Source organism: Amblyomma mixtum, chromosome 7 (assembly GCF_055824585.1).
Source record: "Amblyomma mixtum isolate Tamu chromosome 7, ASM5582458v1, whole genome shotgun sequence".
NCBI classification, from domain to species: Eukaryota; Metazoa; Arthropoda; class Arachnida; order Ixodida; family Ixodidae; genus Amblyomma; species Amblyomma mixtum.
The window spans coordinates 49,177,565-49,205,457 of NC_143018.1; the positions used below are offsets into that span (position 1 = coordinate 49,177,565).

The window sequence follows — 27,893 nt, forward strand, 5'->3', positions numbered from 1 at the left end:
ATATGTCGTCCAAAATATTCGAGCCCGAAGGCTGACTCTTTCTGCCGAAAAGTGGCTTCGAGGCGGGAGCCCATGCGAGACACGTCAGCACAGCTCCGTCCTCTTCCTCTTCTTCCATGGTTACTAGCCAAAGCACAATTGGCCCCGTTTGAAATTCGCGCACTGTGACGTCACGACCATTTCCACCAATTGAAAAGCGTGACATTTTCTGTCGACAACTACTGCTTACAACGATGAGACATTAAAGGCTTCCGCCTTAAAATTGTAATTGAGGAAAGGAAATTACGCAGTAACTGTCTCACATATCTCGGTGGACACCCGTCAAAATTTAGGGGGGGGGGTGAACTTTTTTTACCTAAAGTGCGGTCACTGATGTGTGGTTAAGATGTTGAGCTTCGCCTCTAAGAGTGGAACGCGACAGCGTCTTGCAACGCTGCCTGGGAGTCCATAGAACGCCATCGCCCATTCGGTTCTACGCCTCCCTCGTCGGTAAATTGGTTTTTGAGGAAAGGAAATGTATCTGTCTCTCATATCTCGGTGGACACCTAAACCTCGCCAGAAGGGAAGGGAGGAGGATGGCAGTGAGCGAAGACACCGTATTCACTAGACGCGCCTTTGTTCATTCCAAACCATCGAGCTGGCATGGCGGAGTGGATAGCATGATCGTCTCCCACGCCGAAGACCGGGGTTCGATTCCTGAGCTCGACCAATTTCTTAATCGGTTTTATTTATTTATATGGCCTGACTAGTAAATCTAATTAGGTTAATTAAGTAATTAAGCAATTAACCAAGCTCAGTCCCACTTACTTGGAGCATCACTATACGATCCCTTCAATTGGTTGCATGGTTACTAGCCAAAGCACAATTGGCCCCGTTTGAAATTCGCGCACTGTGACGTCACGACCATTTCCACCAATTGAAACGTGTGACATTTTCTGTCGACAACTACTGCTTACAACGATGAGACATTAAAGGCTTCCGCCTTAAAAGACATTAATAAGCACCTAATGTCGGTGCCATAATTTGTCTCTTGAGAATTAACGCGTTCTCCTGTCATTTGCAAGCGTTGTTGGCTACTAAAAAAGTGTTTGGGCCTAATAATTTAACGACCAGACAATAAAAATTTAACTGTTCATGAGGCTGCATCGTTTGGAACTTCCCTGATTATGCTTCATTGCAACCAAGCTCTTGAGCGTGCCACAGAATAACGCAGGGCTAAAAAAATAAAAAGAAACAAGAGGTGTGCTTTGTGAATAAGATGCTAAAATCAGGCTGATGAAAACTGTCGCCGAAACGTGCCTAAGTGTAAAAAAAAATCTCATCGACTGCCGCTAGAACTTTGAAAGGTTTGTTTATAAGTCCAAGAGAAAGTCCCAAGGTACGCAGAACAATTTCGAAGACGGTGCCGTTTTTCAGCGATGACGCTCGTTGCGCTCCAGTTGAGCACCCTTTTAGCCGTTAGCTGAATTACACAATGTCGTAATCGGGAGATCCATTTTGTAGGACGCGCAGCAGGAACCCCTCATTCCGAGCTTCCATTCTCTCATTTGGTTAAAAAAAGTTGTCTTCTCTCGGTATGATTGTCAGGCTGCCGCTCGACAGCTGTTCAGCGTCGAGGGCTGGTTTGATGCCAAGGCAACCTCAGAAGCGTACACACCTCTCAAGGCGTTACTGAAAGCCAGCGGCGCTAAAGAGGGAAGCTACAGAAGAGCTGGCGATATTCGACCAGCAATATAAATGTTATCTGTAGGATCACCCTATAACCACGAACGTACAAAGCGCATACTGTGTAAAGTGCCGGTTGCAGTCGAGAATCCCCAGCTCAAGCCTGCCGTCGACCGCTTATAGGCGAGCAACAGAGAGACACCTCGAGAGTAGACTGCTGAATGCTTCCTGTATTTTAATGCCAGCCACACCACTCCCTTCACGATGGGATACCTTTAAACATCTCGGTTGGTTCACTCGAAGTTGTATGCCGCCACTAATTGGGTGCGGTGCGGTCGTTTAGGTAAGAGCGCGAACAGCTGGAATGACTACAGGGCGATTCTGTCAAGCCCCGACTCACGAAAAGAAACGGTAAACATTTTTGCTCGCCTATTTTATGTGGTCAACTGCCAGGTATTGTGCGCTCGGTCCCTCCAACTGCACGTACGGAACAGGTACAAAGGCGTAGGAAATGGAGAGTGGTAGAAAGGGAGGGCACCATTCGTCGAAGCCGGCTCGACAGGCTGACACTGAAATCATAGAGGCGTTGGGTTGTGCGTAGCCTCAAAGTTGTATTTGTGAATGAAGAAGACACCTTTTGCTCTTCTATAGAATGTAAGTTCATATTCATCATAAGCCCAACAAGCCCAACTGCTTTCAAAGCGGCCATAAAGTGAACCTCTTTACTTACGGGTTCTGTCGGCTAAGAAAAACGTTCTCTTGAATGCATTGCAGGTCTCCAATGTTCTTGCAGAAGACTGAAGCCAGTGTGCTGGTTCTAATCGATGCTAGTTGACCTATAGCATGGAAAAGAAAGAAAAACAGAGTTACAAAGATAAGCAAGCGAGGTGCTCTACCTGTCAGTTTATGTTCAATAATACGTACAGTCTACGTCCTAAGTGAAAAGTTTCCGGCTTCTTTTAACGTGAAATTTTATTAGCTCCAATTTCTGCGTACTGTGGCGAACATCGTCCGTAAGCAGCAGCTAAGCTGAAGCCAAATATGAGGTCGTACTTTTACAGAAATCGAACTTTTCTGTCAGAACGGTAGCCAGCAAATTATTAAATTCCCGGACGTTTACCGGTTGTGTTAATGCGAACTTCAGCAACAAGTGCGGTGATGCAAAATGCTGATGTCAGTCGGGATGTTTGGTAAAATTCTGTAGGGGTGTGGGATGTATTTGCGTGTATGTCGCCGCACACACATTAGAGCGACGTGTGGGTTCTAGTGAATGCCTTTCGCCTAGAGTTTGAAAGCAGACAGGGCCCAAATCTATGATGACGTCAACGATGATGCAACGCAACTTAAAGAAGACCGCTCCTGTAAGCAAAATGACAACAAACCCTAACCGCAATCACAACACCCGATGAAGCCATGACGTGGCTCCAAGAGCAACCTGACATGAAAAACCGTCCTTGAATGCACAGTCGACGGCCGCGCAGTAACTGCCATAGTGGGCAATGGGGCCGAGTGCTCAGTCATCAGCGTACCGTTCGCCACTGAGGTTAAGAAAGCGACCCCAGAAAGGGACAGTCCGCAAATGCGCACCTTATTACGTTGCTGGTATGGTGCGCCGAAAATGTAGCTGCCAACGGACATACTATCCCCACTAGCTTCATAGCTCTGCAGAAGGCAGTGTTCCTGCGAAGCCTGACCTTGGGCATGGATGTTTTTACTGAGCATCAAGTGGTCATTGACCTACTTAAACTCATCATGGTTTCAGCGGACGAAGCCATACCCTCCAAGACCAGCCGCACCTATCCCGTCGGTCTAAGTGTCCTTGAAGATAAATTTAGTGTCTTACCGCTTTCAAGCACCATGGAACTTCTTCGTAGGCGCTGATCTTGACTGAGGCACTGAAGACACTGACGAAAGGAACACTGAATTGATACTCAAGTGAAGTATCGCCATAGCAAGAGGCGTTTCCAGTCTACATATTGGACAAATCAAAGTGCTGGTGACCAACTTTAGACATTGAAAGCCGACAGCTCAACAAGAGCATGGCCATCACCTTCTGGGAAGGAATTGCCGAGACAGGAAATACATTCGCTCTCCTAGACTCGAAATGAACGATACCCCTGACCCAAACCCTGGTGCCAACATTGGAAATTAATTCAGCACTGCAGCACAGTGCATACCTGATCCAGAGCTCACTTAAATGTTTCGACTACTGATTTTCATCCTCATCAAAGGTGCAACCAAAAACATTCTCGAGGCATTGAATCATCACTGACGAATATGAGCGACCAACTCGCCAAAGCCCCCTCGAGTATCGGCGTGAGAAGGTGAAGCCATCAGGACACAACAGGACAAAATTATTTGTGATGATGTCATTAAGCCTTCAAAGGGCCTCTGGGTGTCGCTTGTTGTCTTCGTCAGGTAGAAGGACCGTACGCTTCGGTTGTGCGTCGATTACCAAGGACTTAACAGCGTAACGAAGATAGATCAACTACTCTCTACCACATATCGACGAAATCCTTGACCGATTCTGCGAAGCCAAGTGCTTCTCTATGTATCTCAAGCACGACTGCGGGAAAACTCAATTCGATAAGAGAGATTGAGAGAAAATCGCATTCAGCGTACCGGAAATTATATTCCAGTTAAGTGTAACTTCAATCGACTTTGTTCTGTGCCAGCGACATTCCTGCTCAATGCGGTATTGGTAAGTTTATTGTGGCAGATCGGTCTCGTATACTTATTTGATATCGTTCTATGCGCTTCAAACTTCGGCCGCTCAAATCATCAGGGCTAATCTCGAAGACAGAGAAGTCGTACCTCGCTTAAAAATTCAGGGGGCACTTTGACTGTCTATAGTGGGTAGAGGCGGAAGCGTTTTCCGCACCACCTTCGCTGTTTCTGTGGCACTGGTGGCGTCACATATATTTGAGTACTAATTACTAAGTGATGGCAAATCACTAATTAATTGTAATTACTGATTAATGCCTTAATACTAATTAACCGCTAATTAATGACGCTTAAGCTTCGCCTTTAGGAGTGGAACGCGACAGCGCTATAGCGCTGCCAGGGAGTCCACGGAACGCCACCACCCGTTCGGCGCGATGCCTTGCCCTTTGAACGCAACGCTTTTTGAGGAAAGGAAATGGCGCAGTAATTCTCTGTCATCTCGGTGGACACCTGAACCGCACCGTAGAGGAAGGGAGGTGGGAGTGAAAGAAGATTGATAAAGAGGAGCCGTTATGAAGAAAATGAAAATTGTATTTGAGGAAAGGAAATTACGCAGTAACTGTCTCACATATCTCGGTGGACTCCCGTCAAAATTCAGGGGGGCACTTTTTTGACCTAATTTGTGGTCACTGATGTGTGGTTAAGATGTTAAGCTTCGCCCCTAAGAGCGGAACGCGACAGCGTCTTGCAACGCTGCCAAGGAGTCGATAGAACGCCATCGCCCATTCGGTTCTACGCCTCGCTCGTCGGTAAAATGGTTTTTGAGGACAGGAAATGTATCTGTCTCTCATTTGTCGGTGGACACCTAAACCTCGCCGGAAGGGAATGGAGGAGGATGAGAGTGAGTGAAGACTCCGTATTCACTAGACGCGCCTTTGTTCATTCCAAACCATCGTGCTGGCATGGCGGAGTGGATAGCGTGCTCGTCTCTCACGCCGAAGACCGGGGTTCGATTCCTGAGCTCGACCAATTTCTTAATCGCTTTTATGTATTTATATGGCCGGACTAGTAAATCTAATTAGGCTAATTGGGTAATTAAGCAATTAACTAAGCTCAATCCCACTTACTTGGAGCATCACTATACGATCCCTTCAATTGGTTGTATGGTTACTAGCCAAAGTGCAATTGGCCCCGTTTGAAATTCGCGCACTGTGACGTCACGACAGTTTCCACCAATTGAAAAGCGTGACATTTTCTGTCGACAACTGCTGCTTACAACGATGAGACATTAAAGGCTTCCGCCTTAAAAACAGCTGGTGTTTCTAGTCTACATTGTAAAAAAAAAAGGTGCAGTACGCAAGTACCCACTGAAAACAGCTGGTATCACTTTTTCCGCGCCCGCCCGACGAAAGAACTGTGCGAAGAATTCAAGGGTTGTGCACATATTACCCGCGATCTGAGTTGAGCTGAACAACTTATCGCACATCATCTATCCCTTGACGCTGCCAACGAAGTCTGGTGTGGCATTCAGATGGGAAGCTCCGCATTCTTGAAGCGTTCAAAGATCTTGAACATTGCTTACAGTCCCAACTCTGCTTGTTAATTTCGACGAAAGCTCCGAAACTGTTATAGAGACCGACGCAAGCAGTGTGGGCCTGAACGCCGTTCTGTGCGGAAGAAAGCTTTGTGTTTCGAGCCAGCCTGCTGTCTGCCCTCCACGTCTACTCTCATGCTGTCATTAGCCCACATGATGATGACCTTTGCCATTTCTAACTTGTTATTCACTCTTCTTATGCACCGCCATTGCAATGGCAAGGGCTTCTCTGCTAATATAATACCAGCTCAAACGAACATCCTCACATAACAGTTCGAAGCTCCTCAGAGACCCGCTAAATTTTTTGTGCGTTTCTGTGAGAAATTGAAGATATAAAAAAAAACAACTACGATGTAACGCGTAGGGAGCGCGATGAAGTTTGTGTGACGTTGTCGCCATATTTGGCAAGCATCAACTTGTCAATCTTTCTCCTGCGATGTTAAGCTGCATGAAAAAATACACCTTCAGCGATGGCAATAACTGAATGGAAACAAGAGGTATTTGCGTTGGCCTGCACTTTCAGATTTATACTTGCACATACGACTTAAGTAGTTTTCTCGTTTAGGAATTCTTGCAGCTGCCGAAGTAAAGCGAGCGGACATTGGACATGACGCACCTAGTTTTCTGAAACACCCACTCATGATGCAGAATCTTGCGCAAGATTTAGGTTTAAGTTTAGGTTTATGGGTGTTTAGCGTCCCAAAGCGACTCAGGCTATGAGGGCTATGTCTTGCTAGTGCATCCCAAATGTTCTCAGTTAACAGCGCTATTTTTAAGGAACTGCAGTGTTACTATACGGCACATCTCAGAAAATATGGTAACAAAAATTGCACCTACAGGTCCTAAAGATAAAGGTAATGCGATCACGGGACCCTGCAAAGTACTGTGTACTGGTTGTAGCTTGCGAAGCCTTTTCCAGTAGATATGAGGTGCAACGTACAATTGCTGTATACTTAATTTGTAAAAAAGCAAACTTTTACTGTGCTACGTATAGATCACGCCTCTTTAGAGTTTCCTTGGCATTGATCTGCTGCATTCAAGTGTTATTTGTCTGCTTGAATGCTCTATTCGATCTTCACGGCTCTACAGAAAAAAAGCGTACCTGGAGTAAAGCTGCCGGATTGGTTTGCGTGTTCGTAGTAGAATCTGTCTCCGAATTTGAGTCTGTGGAAGACGTCACTGATGAGGCAGGCGAAGGTCTTTCCCATCTCGGCGTTTTCAATGGGTTTCTCAGAAAGGCCGCCCGTGAACAAGTCGATGTCGTTGACGTCTCTTCGTGAAGTGTGTTGTGAATAAATGAAGAGAACACTGTTAACTGATTATTTTACCTTGTTTACTACCTTGAAACGTAGGAATATGCGTTTAAGACTCGGTCCTGCACATGTATATACAGGGTGTCCCAGCTATACGTAACCAAGCTTCTAAAAAAGAGGATGTTTCCTAGCCCAGTGAGATCAACTGAGGGTTGTTGACAGTCGCGTGTCCTAGTCTGCGGTAGTTTTTCATTATACAAAAGTAATTAATTAGCAGATAATAATTAGCTGACTGTATAATTATTCCGGTCATCTGGGGCCGCTGAAACTGCTTCCCTGTCATGTGCTTCTTTTTGTATTTCGCGGGCTTTCTTTTCAGGCAAATAAAAGGTGTAGTGTACTTGGTCGCAAACACGCCAAGCGGTTATTTTTCTAGGGATCTACAACTCCTGCATTAACACTTTCTTTCTGAAGGCAATAATTAAAAAGTTAGCTAATTAATCTCTGCTAATTAATTACTTTTGTATAATGAAAAACTACCGCAGACTAGGACACGCGACTGTCAACAACCTTCAATTGGTCTCACTGGGCTAGAAAAAATCCTCTTTTTTACAACCGTGGTTACGTTTAGCTGGGACACCCTGTATATATTTTTAAATCATTGAAAGCGCAAGTAATTCCCAAACCTTATCAAACGCCAGAAAAAAGTGTAGGTTAATTGGTTTTGGGCGCAGTTAAAGTTTACTACTCTGCATTTTCATTGAATGTTCTATGCAACCATGCATGCATGTTTTTGTATTCCAGATATATGTTTCAGAAACACAGTCTAATACAACGCAAGAACGCGGTTTGAATATAGAAGAGTGTTACAGAATATCAGTATTCCCCACTTGCATTGCAGTTACATAGGAAATGTAATGATCTAAGCAATATTAGAATTTTGGATTTTAGCTTTTTTATCTTTATAACAGTGTAGAAATGGACTAGCTGGTGAGTAGTAAACGTAGAAAAGAGCACGCACAGCCTTGTTGTGTCTCAATGCGCTGTTTTCTGCAGGTTTACTGCTTTATTTGCAGGCACAGCAAGTGTGCTAATCTTTTGCACTAAAGGGGCACGGGAGGCTTTAGGATTTCCATGAAAAATATTTGACATGCGCCAAGGCAAAACTGCATCGCCACTTACCCGTACACAGTCTGAAGAAGTTCTGTGACGTTGTCCACCAGGAATTCTTTCAGGTCTGTAAAGTTGCTCACAGTTTTATTGTGGCAGTGTTTGATGTAGTCGACGTACGGTCGAAGGCCGTGGTCTCTTCCACGCTGGATGTCTGTAGCGAAGAGGTCGGAGCCGTACTGGAGATACGGCTGACGGAACAAGTGGTTCCTCACGGCTTCGTCTCCGTGCCTAAAAAGAAAATATTGCACGGATATTGTGCATGTTTTAAAAAACATGAAGTATTCAACGTTTTCTGCTTTTACCGAATTCCTTCGAGCAAAAATAATGTTCTTCGTAACCACCGTTGACTTCTGGTGTGAAAGACGAGTATTCGTTAGCTTATTTCGTGCAGGTTCTTCTATGCGCCGCTGTTCCTATTTTTTACTAAAGCGGACTGGGGTAAGAACTTTCAGAGACGCAGAAACGCGTGTATTTTCAACTCTGAATTGAAAATCCAGCAAGCGAAATAGTGTTGCTGCTTTAGTGAATAACGAACATATCCTAAAGTTAATAGAGCCATGTAAAATATGAATACCCGTTAGGATTAAGTTTAGCGAGTTAATCTTGTTGGTCAACGTTCATGCTTAAAGCCAAGACCCGCTCTTGCTGCGGCCGTCCTGACCCTGCTCTTGCTCTACAAAAAAGTTTTGACTGATTGAAGAGGGCAATGCTTGTACTTTCCATGGTGCACGTCGTAAATACCAGTCGATGTTAGTACGTATGCAGTGAGCCAATTACGGAGAATATAAAACGCAATTTTGCTCCACTTGCCTGCCTTTGCAAAGTTAAAGAAAAATACTGCGGCAAAGCTCCTTTTGTCGCATTTAAAACTGACGGCAGGACTCGTGACATCAGGAGCGGTTCTTAGCTCCTATAGCTAACGGCATACTAATCTCTGTTTCATAGGGTGCAGTACTGCCAACGCTAGCGCGCCTCTTCACGCTGTCTACTTCCGCATGTGAGAAGTAGTTCGTCTGCGTCCCAAATACAAACCAGCATCTTTCGTTGTTGAAGTACTGGGACTAGCAGTGTCCTGCATTTCTTTTTACCACTTCCAATGTTTTCGTCCTGTCCGTCACCGAGACCTCGAGAACCAAGAGTGATATGCGGCGGAGCGGTACACGTCTCACGCGCCTATTCGCTTTGACTCTATCCGCACCCAAAAAGTGCTTCACCATCAGTGAATTGCAACCAGAGGGTTCAATAAGTGAACACCTGAATGCCTCGTCCATAATTTGCAATGGCGAGCATACTGTTCTTTCCGCTCGGTGTTTCCGAAAAATCTTTCAGCGAGGCTTCGAGAAATACGTGTTATTATCGACGGGGAATGATACGCTCTTGCTGGTGTACTATTTGCGTAGTTTCCAAACGTTGCACGCTAAGTGTGAAACGGAGTATAGCTATACAGGCCCCATGCTGCAGAGGCAACGTCTGAAAACGGCAATTGCTGTGGAAGAATCAATTACCCGCCATGCTCGTTCAGTGGTTACTGCTAACGCTCCCGTCATCATTAACGATGCACCACGCTACTTAAGTCTTCGTGGGCGTCCGGCTGCCCGCCACAGTAGCCGCGACAATGACCAAGTAGTCGCTACGCTTCCATCACTACGACGTAAAGGCTCATCTTGTGAATACCAGTCCGTACGTTTCGTGATTCCGATGGAAACACGATCCACACCGCATAGGTCGAGATTCTGTTCTCCCCAGAACATCATTTTATTTCGATAGCGGGCTAGCGGGTAGCGGGTAGCGCTTCTTGAAGTTCCCACTTGCCATCTTGATGTGCTAGAGTACTGCAGCAGTCCGTAAAGGATAGAAACACTTAAACAGAAGAGGCGCTCGCCGCTTCGAGGATACCATGCTGCGGAAGGACACCGGAAGGGCTTTTGCCGTTACATTTATGGGGGAAGGCAATTGGCTTGGTGTGTTTACAAACATTGAAGCCGGCTATAGCTAATGGTCTAATTTACAAAACGCAGGCGTATTTTAAACATTTGCATATCGTTCATATTTGATTAAGTCTGGAAGATTTTTACGAGCTCCATGTTGCAGTTATTCAGTTTTCGTTGCACAGTGTTCACGGTGACAAAGAAAACATGGTTTGCTTGAGAGTTGCGCTGTAGGGAGAAGAAAGGCTTTAAAATACGTTACTTAAGAAAAAAAATTGTGTTTAGCTCGCTGAGGGTAAGGGTTGCCCGAGCATTGTCAGTATGTAGCACTTGCCTGTCAAACTTCTGCATTGGTTGCTTAAGAGAACCCCGCAGCACGCTGTCATGATGTTCACCAGTGTTGTTGTAAGGCACGAAATAACCCGTAGAAAGTTCTACAGGGTCCATCCAACTGCCATTTTTGTCCTCCCTGCAAAAAAAAAAAATATATAGGAAAGTCACGAACTTCGCGACCACACTCAGAGACAAGTGAAGAGGCGGTGATGTTAGGCCTCATCCCTTTGCTCCACAAGAGCAATGAAGGCGACTCCTCGTTTACGGCCTCGCTTGCTTTATTTTAATTGCATTGACTTGAGGTCGGTGTGTGTCTTCGAACTTCGGTGAACGTTCTCGAGTCTCTCTGCCCGCATGATCCATGCAGGCATACTAAAAACAGCGGCGCACACCGAAGTCATTATCGACACAACGCCGCCGCTACAACGAGCGAAGACCTCCTAGCAATGTGTCGGTGGCTACCCCGCGGGCACAAAGAAAGCACGCGTGACGCGAGTAAAGGGTGTCGGTTGACAGGCGGTGCCGCTCGATTAGGCCCTGCATATGCCACGCCAGCGGAACCGCTTAGCGCATACCGTGCAGCGGAAACGTGCGGGCCTCCAGAGATGTAAACGAAATTCCTCCCTTTCGTTTGCGGGCATTCATGCCGGCGCCACAGAGTCGGCATTCAATATTTCCTTATATCCAGAAGGTCATTCTCTACATTCATAGACCTCTGGAAGTCCTCGTACCCCTCCTGGCGCAGTGGTGCAGCGGTTAAGCGATGCGCCACTGCCCTGCGATGGCAGGTGCTGCTATTGCTGGGGCTTGTGAGACCCAGGTTTCTCTTACCGAGCAACCTTAAGTTCCCGGAGAGAGGCTTCAGACAAACATGGACGAAATCTGAGATTGGGGGTTTTTAATGCGAGCGCACTGAAAAAAAGATGTAGTAATTGTGCCACTCACGGTGGGAAATTGCAGTGCGCTGTGAGTGAGGGCTATAAGAAGGGTTAAAAAGCGTTAGATGAAGAAGGGGTCATCATACTCGAGGGCTCTGGATGTTAAAGTCGCCTGTGTGGGATTCTTTATGTGCTGTGACATCGCACAGCGCTTCGGCATATTTGCGTTTACCGTCGTTTGATATGCGGCCACCGGGGCCGCGATTCGTTCTCGTGAACTTAAGTTCAGCACCCGAACGCCGCAGGCACCGAGCCAGCAAGGCGGGTCATCGTGGTAAAGCAGAGATTTTTGTTTTTCTGCCGCTAAGCTTATTGCCCATTATACCACAAGGTTGGGTCTATGCGGAATTTAGCGGACACTAATGTTGTCGTCAAAGAAGAAATTATGTAACTTCTTTTTTGACGTTGCGAGAGAGCCCTCAGTTACACCCGTTTTCTGCGATGTTGCGACTCTGACAATAAGCCGTCCAGGCGCGGATTTCAACACGAGGGAAGATTGTCATTCTTAAAACCACGGCTACTTTAACCAGCACAAACTTGTTTGGTTCCCTCGGAATGCGTACCATATAAACATGCGCTACTTCTGTCTTTGTTCAATGCAGAGAAAACGCGAGCTTTACGTCGCAGCGAATTCACAAGTCGTTACCACTTAACGTGACCTGTTAGCAAATAAAATGCTTTACAATCAATTCAGTCTGTTCCTTGTCTCCTGAATCGACAGGTTGCCGCTGTCACTGCCATGATCGTGCGCAAAATTCAGAAAAGTGCGAGGACAACGTCAAGAAATAACAAGCGGAAGAAAAGAAGGGCATTCTAGGTTCAAAGTGTATGGTAATGACAACACTAAACCTGCAACATGTTTTACAGCTGAGGGGAAGCCACGAGATTGAGGCAACGAAATCCACAGGTGTGATGGCAGCGCTGTTCTCACAACCTCCGAAACAAGCAACACACGCCCAACAGATGTTCAAACAGATTGTAGCTTCCACTGCACTGAAGACATTGCATGCATTGTCAGCATCGAGCTGTCTGTTAATCGTTTGAATACAAGTGAACAAAGTATGCAAAAGCTCTGCTTTGTCGGTATTTTCTTTGAATGAATAACAATGTCATTACCTCCAGAAGTTCTTGTCCGCTTGAGAGTGACCGAAACGAAACGCAGCGGCCGAGAACTCGTTGCTAACTGTGGCGTCGAGGTCCGGGTCATAAACTGTGTAATCGTCTGCCCTGGGTGTAAGGTTGAACTTCTCCATGTATTCGTTTCCTAGCATCCACGGAAGCCATTGTTTGAAGACTATGTTCTGGTAACGGCCTTCGACGATCCTCCTGCGTCGATTACAAGCATAACACACGAAAAAGTTTTCGTTTTCACATTGCCTTTTGATACATTAGAACTCTGTCTCTACAATGCTCATGCTTATAAGCGTAGTGTATCACGAACAAGCTTTTGAGTGGCGTATAATGTACTTTAAAGAAAAATGAAACATGTATTACCAAAATAATAGTTAACAGATATATAAAAAGGTTGCTTGTTTCTCCGTTTAAAAAAATTGAATTTAAATCGTCCAAATTATGAAATCTTCGCCCCTGCAATTCATTTTTCTAAAATCCTGCATAAATAACTTCTGCTGTCTTTCTTGTTTTGCCTTGCAGCTTCGCTCCCTCATGAACCATAGAAAAAGGCGTCTATCGCTTTCTTTTCGACAGAAATATTTCTTAATTATGACCTGGGACAAGGTGCAGCCATTAATATTAGTAGCTCTTCTTTGCTTCCATGCTTCCATCTAGGGTAGCGTTGTCGTGGGAGCAGTCGGTGTTTCTAAATGCGAGGTGGCACAGAAAAGCACGAGACTCACCTGGTTGTCTGGAACAACTTCTCATCGTCCCAGTGTGGGTTCAGCTTGGAAAGGTTATTTGCGATCCTGTTGTGTTCCCTCAGCCACAGTGTTTGCATGGACAAGAGGGCGATGTGTTGCGTGGCCCGAAGATCACCTGTGCAATGCTTTCATTAGCCGCATTGGCCGTCGAACAAACGTCTAGTAACAGTCTAGCAATAATCTGTTCAGGAGAAACCCTAGGGTTTTAAGGAAATCATTGTAAGAAACGTTCAAGTTTTCTTCTAGAAGAAAAGAAGCTGAGCTGTTGCGCAAGAAAGAGACGTTTGGAACTCGAAATGCCTTTAGCAGCCTAAATAGCGGAGCTGGATGGCAGCAAGAAGAGAGTGTTGAGTGGCACGCGATCAAAGTGGTTAAGAAATATCTATTGATAAAGGTGGTTAAACAATCTTCCAGGCTCATTTTAAGGATTTGTGTGATTAAATGAACGCATCTTTTTAAGTGTGGCTCGCTTTTATGGTTGTGTCCTCCATGCCCTGATACATTTTGTTCTTTTTGGCTTCATAATTTTTCATGCTCGGCTTGCATTCCAAACCAGTTTAGATTCCAATATTGTACTCGCACTTCCTTTCGTGAAACAAAAGATAAAGCTGCATTGTGCGTTTCTCATCTCTTAACCGTCCTGGGGTTTATGGTTCGAGAGTACAGACCACAGCTGGGGTTTGTCTACAACTCTGACTATTGTAGGACATCAGTGTAGATTTCTTGTGTAGCTGCATTGCTGTACTAGGTAGATGTAATTCTTAAAAACTCTCTTAACTGCGTTATGCTGCATATTCGGCCTGCCCCTGGAATAAATTGGAATTGTAGAGAAATTTTATGTCGCAGTTCCAGCTACGGCTGCTATGCCGTTAAGAGCACTTGAAGGTAAATGGCAGAAAAGGGAACGTGGTGTACAAGACCTGTTCTTTTTTCTTGTTTGTTATAAAAAATGCTTCCGATGGAAAAGGCCTCTCGTTTGCTATGACATTCAAGGCCAAATAGGAGATCAAGTAGCAGCTCGCTATTATTCGTCCTAATGGCCACGAAAAAACTTAACAAGAGTTAGGGGACGAATGATTTTGACAGTCAAAGCGCTTTTCGCCTGGGCAAAGTCCCCAGTCGATACATTGGCTGGCGTACTAAGGCTCACATAGACCCCTGTTAAATTTGTGCTGTGTTGTCCAGAACCACACCTTCCTTGTCTTCTCTCTACCAAGGTTGCTCATCCTACTAAATAAACAGTTGGGATATGCATATGTTTGAATAAGAAGCGTAGTGGCTTAAGCTGTTTGCGATTACTTACACATCAGGCGCACCCAAAAGTTACTAAGTGGATGCAGCGTCATGTGTCTATTGCATATTTATCCAACATACATGCTAAGCCTAATGCAATATTTGCACTACGGCACTTCCTCATGGCCCTTTATTTTTCACGGACCAGCACGCATGTTCGGGGTGCCTATGTGACTTTTTTAAAACTTATTTTTATTTCCTGATGCGGCTCACCCTGGTCTTTAGGAATGCTTTATTAACCTTCCTAATGATTACTGTTGCGCTGCGCTTTATTTTAGTGGATGTGCCATCTTTGCCAAAAGTAACGGGGCAACGGAACTAACCACTTATCGGAGCTCTTAAGCTCCGGTTCTATGTAAAGTAAGGTGGACCGTTGTCCTTACGGTCTGACACCTTTCGGTATTTAAAGGTATACTGAATCAAACATTTGGAGCCGCTCTTTTGCATGTAAACAAGAGATTGACGGTTAAAATTGATAAATATGACAAGCATTTTAGCGAAAAAGGTGGATAACACGCTTTTTTTAGCGATTTATTGCCGTATCGTTGCACCTGGCGGCCGGCTGTGGAAGCTGCGACTAGACGTCATTACACCCGCGCGCCCACCGTTCCCGCAGAAGCACGATTGCCTTCGCTACTCGCGGCTTTTCCATGTCTGTCGTCTGCTCACGGCGTATCGTACACAGAGTTGTCAAAATGTTAATCGATGCTGTCTACATACCATAACCGTCTGCACGCTTTTATGTCCGCTAAATGCAGCTACTTTTTCCGGACCTTACGCCTTTTCTAACATTCTTACTTTTAAATCAGAAGCGCGACGATGTTCAGACTAGTGGCGCCATCTGGTGGTTAAGAATGGAAGCATTGTTGTCAACAAACCGACACCCCTCTTAGCCTAAAGGGGGCAGAATCGTCACTCTAAATAAAAAATAAAGCAAATTTATTACTCGTAAGTTTTTTTATGGGCGACAGGAGACGAAGCGAAAGACCAGTGGCCCATTTATGGCCAGTGAATGCGCTGAAGAAGCCAGCAACAACGACGCAACCAGTCGGAAGCGAGGTTTCATGCATCGAAGGGCGCCGCCATATTTGTCCCCGCGGGAGGGTGCCATGACGTTACGCTCTTCACCTCGTGCTGGCCGGGAGGGCTTGGCGCGCGCTCATGAAACATCGAGAATAAAACCATCCGCTGAAAAATATGCGCAGTGACGACTAGATTTCGGTGTAATCACATTCCGAGAATCTATTTTCAGCGTTTTTGTTCAATTTTCAAATTTTGCTTCAGTATCCCTTTAAGGGTCGGCATAAAGGCTCCGTATACGGTTAAGAAGCAGAAACTTGTTTCTAGGTTACTTTTGGCAAAGGGTTACATATTGTAGCAATGCACTATTATGTACGATGATACTGCGTGCATTCTAGCCTAATAATTTATTTCTTTTGTCTTTATGTCATTTCCTTTCACAAGGTACAACTAGCGCTCTAACGAGCGCCAACTCTACCGTATATCTCGAAGTACTAACAAAATATTTCCTGGCTCTGCCTGCTTATGACTATTAGGATGGACTTTCAATGGGAGGTTACACTACTGAACGCCTTACTCCGTGTTTTCTGGGGAGGAGCTCGCTCACCAGCTAGGCCAGCTAGAGAAGGTCTTATTAGAGCATAATGTGCATTAAATTTCCCAGGTTCTTACGACTATTTTATTCTAGGTTGTTTCTGCAGTCTACTTCATACAGATGAACAGCAAGTATATTTACGTGAATTCGATATCTTATGGCCCTTGGTCAGCTTTTACAACATTTAGAACTAAGGCTTTCCATGGCGTGTAACTATTTGACGCTCACGCACTTTGAAGCCTATGGTTACAGTATTGTAAGTGCTGAATTGCTAGCATTAATTTTCTTTTCTACTATGGGTCCACCTTTCGCCCCTTCGGGCGGGCAAGTGGTCTTTGATTTAAGAAGCGAAGAGGAATTTGTGTACACAGTTTTATAGCTTACTTTTGTGGAATATAATAGTGTATGTGGCTGAGTGCGTGTGGTTTCCTATATACTGTTGTCTGTAGACTTTGCAGCCTCTTGGCGAGCGAACTTGGCCGCATCCTTTCACACGCCGAACCAATTCAAACAGGCTCGTGTGGACTGCTCGTGAAGTTTCTCTGTATATGTCTAAAATTCTGAGAAGCGCAGTTGTCTTCTCGCAGTACAAAAATGATTTGTTCGTTCGCGACTGCTGTTGTAAATATATGATTCCTTTCTTTAATCCGTTTATGCAAAATGCACTATTCACTAACCTGTCCAGGCACATTTTTCATTTTCTTGCGGTCGGGTGCAGTTGTCGGCATAGGGGAAAAGACTGTCGGGAGGATACTCTGTGCCGTTCACTTCTTGGCTAATTAGGAGACCTGTACGGGAAAAGGAGGATAGATTTGTTACGCCATTTCCGAAAAGTAAGCGTGCAAGCCTTGGAGAAATTTGCGGACCACCACGCACGTGACGAGAAAAATGAGCCTACCTTTCTCAAACTTTCTGATCGACGCCTGTATGTCCCCTTTAATTCCGTAAACTTGAGACAAGTCCAGGTAAGAGGTCCGTGAGTTGACTTGGTCTCTGGGTTCTGCAGCAACAATGATTAGTTGCTCAGTCTATAGACACACAAAACAGACTTACAGACAGTAAATCTCCGATAAGGGCACCAAACTTTTAGGTTTTAGCCGGAAGAGTTTCGCATTTCGAAAAAAAGCAAACCGGCATCAAAGGAGGACCGTTGCTCAGCAAGAATTCTACGGCGGATTGGCAATGCGTTTACCAAGAATAGCCACGTTCAGCAAATAATAATGGGTATTTTTTAATAGCAAAGCAGAAAACACGTTGGCCAGTAGGGTTACGAGCTCACACCTCGGTTGTCTTTACTGGGTCTGCTTTTCCCGTAGGCAGTCTATAGACTTCTTATAGACCCTATTGCTTTCCTATAGATATGTCTTGTCTATCTATAGACAATCTGCAGGCTAAAGCCTGCTAAAAGTGTATGGCCATAAATCTATAGATTGTGTTTAGACTGTCCATAGCATTCGTATGGCCTACAGACAGTACTCTAGAATTTTTCTAAACATAGTTTATAGACTCCATAGGCTGAAGTCTAACGGCAGTCTATATACTGTCCTGAGAAATTTTTGTAACGTCTACTTGGTAGCTGTCAGCTACGAGTAGAAAAATATATTTCTTTTCAGAAAACGGAACTGTCAAGGGACCGTTTCTGGGTTTTCTGGAAAAATTAGGACAAAATCTCATGTTTCTTAGCAACAGAGAGCTTTCAAAAAGCAGCGAGCCCTGTTTAATCTTCAACATTTGCAGAATATGCTCGTTTTCTTCCTTGAGACAAAAGAGAACCTGGAAAGCAGGTTCCTTTATGATGTGCGACTTACCACGCTCGCATTTGTTGCAGTGTAAGGAGCGAAGTATTGGCAATTCTGTGATCGAGTAGTTGGCGTAAAACGAATCGTTCTGAGGAACTTCAATAGGCACGCACTCTGGCTCCCCTTTCGAGCACAAGTGGAATGGTCCTGGGCCTGAAATAGTACATTCGATAAAGCGCATGAGAACTACAAAGTGTTAGTCATGAAGTTCATGTTTTGTTGTCTACCCCCCCCCCCCCCCCCCCCTTTCTCCCCTAACTTAACACCAGTATATCTTTGCGTTGCCATTCGTAGCCGTTAGTAAGAGCGTACGTTGTTGGGCTAGTCGGTCAATCATGGTGAATACAAGGGGGGGGGGGGGGGGGGGGGGTACTGCGCACAAAAAGACAAGGACAAGAAGATAACACAACAAGCGCAGACTCGCGACTAACTTTATTTGAAAACGCGACACTCCTTTTATAGTTTCAAACTGTCACATCACACACATGTGGAAACCAAAAACCTTTCTCCATTCTGATACAGTTTGATAGAAGGGTCACTTACGCAATCTCCGTTGGCGGAGGCGTTTTGCATCAAACAGAAGGATAAAGATTGCGTAAGTGACCCTTCTATCAAACTGTATCAGAATGAAGAAAGGTTTTTGGTTTCCACATGTGTGTGATGTGACAGTTTGAAACTATAAAAGGAGTGTCGCGTTTTCAAATAAAGTTAGTCGCGAGTCTGCGCTTGTTGTGTTATCTTCTTGTCCTTGTCTTTTTGTGCACAGTACCCCCCCCTTGTATTCACCCGTTAGTAAGACCTGGGCTGCAGTATGTACAGGGTGACTCGCTCTTAAGCCCGTGTCCCATTGCGGAAACACATCAATGACGTCAATCAAACACGTTCGCAAGCGAGCCGTAAACAAGTCGCCTAGCCAACTCGTCCCACAACTTCTTTTCGCACTGCACGAATGGCAGAAAAACGAGCCAGGTCGCTGCGCTGTTGCCTCGGTGTGACAGCTTTCGGGAACCAGAGCAAGAAACAAACAGCGTTTGTGGACCCGGTTCGCCCTGCTCGCCGGCCGGGCGAATTTCCTTGAGACTCCGCACCAACCGAAACAAGCACTTCGTGGTAATTCACCGCTTTTGGGCCTTTCGTGCTTGGAAACGTCGTTTTCAAAGTGCAAAAAAGAGCGTTTCCTTCCGTTGCAATGCTGTCTGACGGGGTGTTGCAGGCGGGCGCGTACAAACGGAAAGGCTGCCGTGGCCACCGTCGGCTGGCGGTTGTGGCCACTGAGGAGAAGCCCGTTTCCTGCGATCCCCGTCACATTCTTGTGAGCAAGCGTACCCTTCTGACGAACGCCACTCTCTAGGGAGCCAAAAGGAATGCCTTGTGCCAGGGACTGCCTGGCCGTGAGATCCAGCAGTATCCTGATGTGGTTGTGCGCGAGAGCCACCCGTGCAGGAGCCGGCATATGAGTGTGCCAGTTGTTCGCGTGAACATGCCTCTGTCGTTCTCGTGCCGCCAGAAAAGGGACCTGATAGCGTTAATTGAAGACAGGCGCTTTCTGAATCGACAGCGCAGTATAGCAGCAAGGCTGCTCCTCAGCGGCCGCACACGGTCATAGTTCATCCGATACTCTGCAAAACCGCCAGTAGCTACCGCTGCGCAAGGTGTCTCAAGCTTCCCCGGCTGTGCACACGCAAGGTGGAGAGCGCTCGAGCAAGAGCAGAGATGTGCCGGGGAACGCGACTGAAGTGGTTTTCCTGGTGCGACATAGAGTGTCTGGACAAGTGGCGCATATGTGGCCAACACAAGCTGGCGGGCGACAGCGACACGTTTCCCCTCTGTTCGTGCTGACGTGGTGGGACAGGATCGCCAACTCGACGAAACCACTGTTTCATCGGAGCGGTTGGCCGCCTGTTTCCGCAGTGTGAGGGTGAACACGCGAGTGTGTGGCCCCGCTCTTCGGAGCGTCAGCGCATCTGTCCCGGCTACCCATCAAAGCCAAATGCGAAACGATGAGAAGCATCACCTCTATGTGCTCTCGCTTGCTCGCTCTAAGAGTGGGCCACCCTCTACAACTGCTCTGATGTGTTCGTAGACCAACTACCCAACAACATAGGAAAAACTCTTTTCGCAAAACCGAAGTCCATATCCCGTGAGCGTTTGCAAATGCTTCAACTTGCTGCAGTGTATCATGGCTATCACTTAGGATGACACTAAGATACTTTTCGCAAGTCTCACAGACTGCGGGTGAACCACGGTAGCGCAAGCTAGCGGAATTCGGGGCTCATGCATTTACCTTGACGATAGTCAGAAAAAACGTATTATGAACAGCATTTCAAGGTCATGACGTTTGTTGACTTCTGCTTGGTTGGCGATATGCCAGAGCTCGTTAGCTGCTTCCAGCAGGCATTTGTTACAGCAGGGCTTCAAGATCCGAAGCCACCGAAAAGGTGCAGTGATGTCACTGCTATAGAGTTCAAGTAATGTTTTTACTTGCCGAAAGCGTATAGGCCGCGTTGGCCACTTGTATTCTGACCTGTCGGCCACGCTAATGCTAACGCGAAAAAAAAAAAAAATCAGGACTGATCTATTGCGCCTACTCGCTACACGCCTACTCATCTATTACGCCTAACTGACGGCAACATCCGAACTGTCCAGCCATAGTGTAAACGCACAACTAAGGAAATAAGTTTTTGATGTAGGGGTTATATGTCAAAGTAGGAGAACTCGCAGAGATTTGTCGCTGAAGTTTATGAATGATATCATGCGAGGCTGTTTGAACTGCTCCGTAATAGAAACCGTAAGTCGTAACAAACCGGGGGCTTTTTTGCGGTGTGTCCTGGTGGCGCAAACGGGGCGTCGTCAGTAGTGGAGGCGCGCGTGAGTTCGACGACCGTGGGCTAGGCTTCTATGGACGCACTCCGAACAGTGTTTGGTAGTGACCCCCCCTCTGCTCCACTTTCTCCGCGAAAACTTTGAGCCACGCTATCTATGCAATGCTGATGGCGAACGCATGGTGTTTCTTTTGGGCAGGCTCTAACGACTAGAATAGTTTTGTTTTGCGTAGTCGGGACATGCCCCGTCTTTTTTTTTTAGAAAGTGTTCTCTTGCGGCCAGAACAAATCATTGTTGCTTTGCATCTTTGCGAGTGGTTTGTTCCTCATCGGGCGACTCCAGGCTCGAGATCCACCCAACTTGAAAGCGTTGCCTTGAAGGTGTAGTTATTTTTCTTTCTTCATTTTTCTTTCCATATTGGCGTTCCTATATTTCCGCCCTCTTACTCTACTCTTCTCTTTTTCTTCTTCTTCCCGCTTGTTCTTTCTCTTTTGGCCGCTTAATCGGTACAAAAGTTATAACGGGCTTTAGTTACACTACAGCTAGGGCTAGGCTCCCAATAACGGCTTGCGCAGTTCAAATCGCTCGTGATGAGGCAGCCTAACCATGCGCTACACAGCGCAGCACCACACAGCACAGACACTGAATGAGCAGTACAACTCGTATTATCGACTGTCATCGGCAATCGTCATTGCTCTCATCGCCGTTGATGTATGTGTACTCGTATGCCTCTAATCAGCGCTGCCCATCCAGATTACCATATTAGAGTCAAGGGCAATGCAGTGAGCTATGGAAAGAAAAATGATAGGTGTAACGCTAAGAGACCGCGAGCGGCCCGAGTGGGTGAAGGAACAAACGCGGGTTAATGACATCCTAGTTGAAATCAAGAGGAAGAAATGGGCTTGGGCAGGGCATGTAATGCGAAGGCGAGATAACCGCTGGTCCTTAAGGGTGACGGAGTGGATTCCAAGAGAACGCAAGCGTGGCAGGGGGCGGCAGAAAGTTACGTGGGCAGATGAGATTAAGAAATTTGCGGGAATACGGTGGCCGCAACTGGCGAAGGACAGGGTTAATTGGAGAGACATGGGAGAGGCCTTTGCCCTACAGTGGCGTAGATGATGATAATCATCCAGATTACCATGCCTCGCCGGCGCAGTAGTGAGCCGTGAGGCTCTTAGAGACAGCAGTTCGCGTTGCGCATAACAGGCACCTCTATTAGAACGTCCGCCATCTCTCACCTTCTGAGCCAATGTTTGCTGCCCATGATGTTTAATGTAAACTGCAACAGTGCTTCTTGTGCACGCATGGCTAGAATATTTTTATCCGCGGTTTGTGCACGGATGCCTTGAATTTCTGAAGAATATTCACAGTAAATAAAAAAAAAGTTCCGGTTGCCGGTTGCAGGGTTGAGCTGCTAATTGATAGCCATTTAGTTCGTGGCACAAGCTATCGCTTTCGAAGGGCAAGTTGCTGCGGGCACGAGACTTCTAGAACCTCTCCCACGGAAAGCAATTACAGCACTAACAAAATCCAGACACCTCGACATAACTCAGCCTCGTGTGTTAGCGGCCAAAAAGAGCTGGTAGCCTTCGGCTCAAAAGCGAATAAATATAGCTGTATTACTTCAGCGTTTAAACTTCATTTTAAAAAGAACTTTGCGTGGAGCTTCATAATGAAGTCAAGATGCGGGACGGGCAAGCAGCGCTGCCGGTGCCTTTAGTCTTCATCGCTTTCAACGACGTTTGCCCAGTTGAGAATAAGGTGTTTGTGAAACGACGCATACAAAATGCAACAGTGAAACTGTGCATTATATGATTTAGCATATTTTATCCAATTCCAGCCAGCTACGACTGTGAGCCTGAACTCTTTCTCCGTGTTAATTTTGCCAGCCCCTGTTCGGACGTTGCTGACTAATTTGGTGGCCTATAATCAGCATGCATAGTTTCCCTTTAGAAGTTGTAGCCTTCGTGCAAAACAAAATATTATTTGGGCAACGAGGGAGCAAACAAGCGTCAGCAGATTGAGTTCAGAAATGTCCAAATTGGTTAACGGAGCCGAAACCCGTAGTACAATAGCATGAATTCTTTCTTATAGCTGAAATTGCGACTTCGAGAAAACAAGCGCTCAGATAGTTATGTATTCATTGTACCCATAGTTTGCGCATCTTGACAACAATTTATCGGTGCCCCACGCGTGTTAAATGATCAACTGAGGAAAATAAAGAAATGCCCACCAGGCTAACCTGGTTAGCAATCCATTCTGACGTACACGTATAGTCAGTACGTTACACGTAAATGAGACAGTTGAGTCAAAGCTGCTCCAGCGTTATGACATCCACAGCGCATCTGTACAACGCTTTTGTACCGGCCACCCGTTGGCTATCCTTTGCGGAAGCCTGAACAACGCCTGTCAGGGCCGCGCCAGTACTGGCAGCCGTCTAAACCGGCAGCCTGAAGGCGGGTGAATGCAACGTAATCACTTGACCTAAAATCGCGACGCTCGTGTTGTGGCATGTAAAGCGTCCCTAAATATTTTCTCAAGACTCTCTGGCAGAAGCCCGCTTAACCACGACCGCATATTGCTGCCTCAGGTCAATGCCGGAACTGTTTCTGGGAGTTTCGCGAATCTGCGAACAAACTTGACCAAGACATGCGCCTTTCCACTTCTCTCGCGAACGCTAATAAAATTAACGGGCAAAACGCTCAGACAGCGTATGAGCATCGAACGTTAGCAATATCGAACGAACATTATGTCATTAGTCATCTTCGCTATATGTGGTACAAATTTTTTTTACGTCCGGATATCTATTTTTTTGATGCCAACGTATACAGCGCAAGACGACAAATCGTTTGACACCACTTCAAATGCCCTACGTCAATTAGCTTGGTCGTAATGGCCGTTTGATGTTTCAAGAAGTGACGGTTTGGGGAACCAAAGGTAATCGTTGCGGATCCCTGTGATATGCTGCGCTTTTATTCGACTAGTAATCTTACGCTTCGTAACGCGCTGAATCGTTTGATACCACTCCGAATATTCTACGCCAATTAGGTGGTCCACAATCTGTGTACCAATGGTACCACCCACTGGTAACTCTTAAAAGACCTCGTATTTCATACCAACGCGACCTTGAGCAATGCAAGTATTGGAGCTAATGCTCTAAAACATCCTGTTCGCACACGGCGTCAGAGGCGATATTTAAATGTAAGAGCATTTAGCGCGATGTGATGGGCATTATAATTCATCGAGACCGAGAAAGTGTAACTCTAGGTGCGCTTTTTTTCGCCCACAACATCGAACGTTTTCTCGAACGTGCTTTTTCCAACTGACAGCGTTTTGCATTCACGCGCGGAGAGCAAGCGCTTAGGATATGGCGCTGTCCAGCGATTGGCTACAGAAGCAGTTGTCACCCTTGGCCCGTTTCTCCAGTGAACACTAAGCTGCTAATCAAAAATACAATCATTCGCTAAGATCTATCAGCATTGAACAAACTATTTACCTTTTAACTAAATAACTATTTTTTATCGAGTATTTACTAATTACAATGATTATTTGATATTGAATTTCACGCACCGAGTTCAAATTCGATGTGTGACAAAGGAGCAAATGACACAAAAGTTATGTCGTGGGTCAAAAACTGTCCGAAGATCATGGCCAGGTGGGTCATGTTGTCGTTCGTGATGTTTTTCTCGCCATGAACCACAGTAGAGATTAGCCTGGGGCTGGGCAACGTGCTGTTGTTGCAGGAACGCCTCGGCTCCGATATACCTGTGGGAGGAAAATGGTATTAGCAGCAATAATTTCCACAGCAGAAAGAAGATTGTGTAAATAACCTAGCGTTCTTGGCTAAACGTTGAAATGTAGGCACAGCGTTATTGGTTGTTTAGGATGAGACAATAAGGTGTGTGAAACGAATATATCACGAACATTCGCAGAGCACAAATGTACCTAGGCAATAGAGTTGACGATCATGAGAAGAGTACATTGACATTATTTGCATCACCTATATGATCCACAGTTGTCACAAGCCTGTCTCTTCTTACCTTTCACCCTTAGACTGTGTGTCAGTGATTGGCCCAGTGTGCCGATTTTATAAATTGATTCGATATTAGCCAGATGTTTCTCTGCTCAAACCATCCCTTGAACTCTTCTGCTCATTTAGTTACATCGTTCTGCAACTCAAGGATGCATGAGGAAATCGAACGTGTTAACCGTATTCGCAAAGCTTCTACAGCAATAAACACTTTGTGTTGAGCCGGAAGTGCAGTCTCTATCTATCCAGTCTGTGGTATCGTTTAGTTGGCTATAGTGGTGGCCAACTGCGCAGCGCGCCTAATTAAGAAGATTTGTATGACTGGGATCCCGGCTTACACGACAGAAATGTACTAGTTGGATTACACGTCGTGTCAATGCTAGCTTGAATCGTAGCGAAGGAGTGGTCCTCGTAAGGCACTTTTAAATTCAATATTCACTGTTTCTTAGATTACGAATGCAGCAACAGAAAGCTGAGTTGTCGAAAAGCGTTCTGGCGTTTTCCCGCAGAACAGATTTAAAGAGCGTGCAATGCACTTCATTGGGACGCACGTAACCGATATGATCAAAGGTTTACTCTGTACCATCATCGTAAGACGGGCTGAGCACCCTCCTCAAGCAGGAGTCTCTCTTTCCCCAGTCCGGATGGTTTACGTTGTTGCAGCTGCCGTCAATTTCCCTGTACGGGTGGGTCTTGTTGCACTGAGGTTTCGGAGCGCAGCTTAGCGAAGCATTGAGTTTTGCCAAAACTGCGTCTCTCACTTGTGTAGCATTGTCGCACCCTTCAGAGCTGAAGAAAATAGGAAACATGTCTTTTTAATCCTTCATTGATGCAAACAGTGAAGTCAACAATTTTATGGATGCACTCGCTAAAGAATGGATGCCATTGAGGAAGAAATGAATTCGCACTGGTTACTCTTCCGATTGGAGAATAATTACACAAAACCTTCCTCTGGTCTTCTCATTGAAGCTCCCTTAGAAATCCACGTATTTTGCAGAGATTATGGCATTCCTCCGACTAATCTTCATAATATTTCTAGCTCACTTGGTTTACATGGATAAATACCTTTCTGAGACATGACAGTGGATAATTTTCCCGCTGTACTGGGCGACGGAATCACACGTGCGTCCACCATGAAAGGCGGTTTTGTGCCATAGAAAGTTTTTTGTCTGGTCCTTTTAATCCCTCAGTTCCCTTAAAGTCAGTATGAAGAAAGCTGTGTATTTTCTTTCATCTTCAGGAGTTCCGGAAAAGCTGGGAGTCTGTGCAAACACGTTTTAATGCCGTGGTAAAAAAAAAGCAAGCATATTCACGTGAACTTCAAGCAGCGGATAATCGCTTTTAAGGATTTTTTAACACTCGTAGCAACTAAACTAACGCCTAGAAGGAAACAGTCAAATCAAGAAGGAATTCTACTTTTATCTGTGCTTCGCCTATTTCATAATTTTATCCGCACAGGAGATTTACCAGCATGAAATGAAAACTTCGAAATGGGAATTTCAATCATGTCCTAAACGATTCAAGAAAATTGGAGACACAAGTTACTGCGGGTCCCAGGAGAATATACGCACTGCCCGCTTCTGATGAAATAGGTACCCTTTATTTTGATTTTGAGGACCTGTTAAGGGCGAACGCAAAAATTCTGCCGGAGAGATATGACACGTAAGCCTGAAAATAAGTGTCTGCATCAAAAGCAGCCTGCTAGGATTAGCAACTTACTAAGATTGTTTCCAAACTCACTGCAATGAAAATAAAATACCTGAACCCTGTTGTTGTTCTTTTGTACTCATTTTCTTAACATCACTGAATAACCTGGCTCGGCATAAAACAGCTCTAACCAATTCTGGCACAGAAGGCTTGCTCAACTGCTGCAAACGCGACGAAAACGGCATCATGTACAAGTGAATATGCAGAGAATGGTACCTATTTCTACACAGTTTGCAGCCTTTCAATCTGAGATAACCATGCGGCTTTGGCCAAGCGTCCTTGTTTTACTCCTCAAAATAAATGTTAAAGGTGGAAAAAAAACGCTATGGTGCTCTCAATGGGTCTCTGCGAGCTGCTGGAGATTTCAATCCATGTGGCTTAAACAGGATTTCTATTTCAAGTAATGCAGCAAAGTAATTCTCACGGTCTACACAAGAAGCAGTGCAGAGTATTACGCACTGGCTTTTACTCCTGACGTTTTTACTACACCAGAACTTTACTATGCACGGAATCAAAAAAATTGTGCATGTGCACCTTCACCTTTCAATTAAGTCTTTGATTTCATCGAAGGTTTCCTTAATTGCTTTCTCCCGTTTCTTCTTTTCTTCCTTCAGCAGATCCATTTCCCTTGCAAGGAATGGACACCTTGGTACTGCAAGTTTATGAGTGGCTGTGTGAACTGCCGTTATAATCTGTACACAGCATAAGAAAATATGTTTTGTTCTGCTCGTGCGCGAACAAGACAGTCCAGAATGTGTATAATGAACTCTTCCACACTATGGGCGTAGAGGAGAAGTTTGACGAGTTGGTTAAAATAAAAAAATATTGACTTGCAGCATAGCATTTTTGAGAGCTTCATTTTTTTATCTTCTACCACTTAAACCGTGTAACTGACACTTACCACTACTGCATCTCAGTTTCTTTTTAGCTTAAATTAAGTCAACTTTATGGCAATTTTTTTGCTGATATTGATTGGCGTTTTTTTCTGCACAAGACGACGCAATTATTGCTGAAAAACTTGCACATAACAAAGGAATCTTTTTTTAACCGCCACACGATTCACACTCGGCTTGTGAACGCTGAAAAGACTCTGTTACCACCATTTGTAAGTGAACGGTGGCATATCTTAACCTCAGGGAAGCTGCGCAAAAATCTATATTTTTTTTTTTGCGTCAGCAAATTCTGCTTGCGGAAGCGGTCG

General features: G+C 45.4%; 1 protein-coding gene across 1 annotated transcript; it reads right to left on the reverse strand.

Annotated features, from left to right (window-relative positions):
• Positions 1-2,391: 2,391 nt before the first annotated feature.
• Positions 2,392-27,315, reverse strand: LOC149336022 (peroxidase-like). Its single transcript, XM_089554060.1, has 12 exons — positions 27,233-27,315; positions 25,569-25,774; positions 24,526-24,720; positions 18,142-18,285; positions 17,232-17,333; positions 17,011-17,121; positions 13,405-13,540; positions 12,665-12,874; positions 10,612-10,746; positions 8,359-8,577; positions 7,026-7,195; positions 2,392-2,501 (listed from the first exon to the last, which is right to left on the reverse strand). Exons 1-12 carry the CDS (start codon positions 27,313-27,315, stop codon positions 2,392-2,394), a joined length of 1,821 nt encoding a protein of 606 aa, XP_089410186.1.
• Positions 27,316-27,893: the final 578 nt, after the last annotated feature.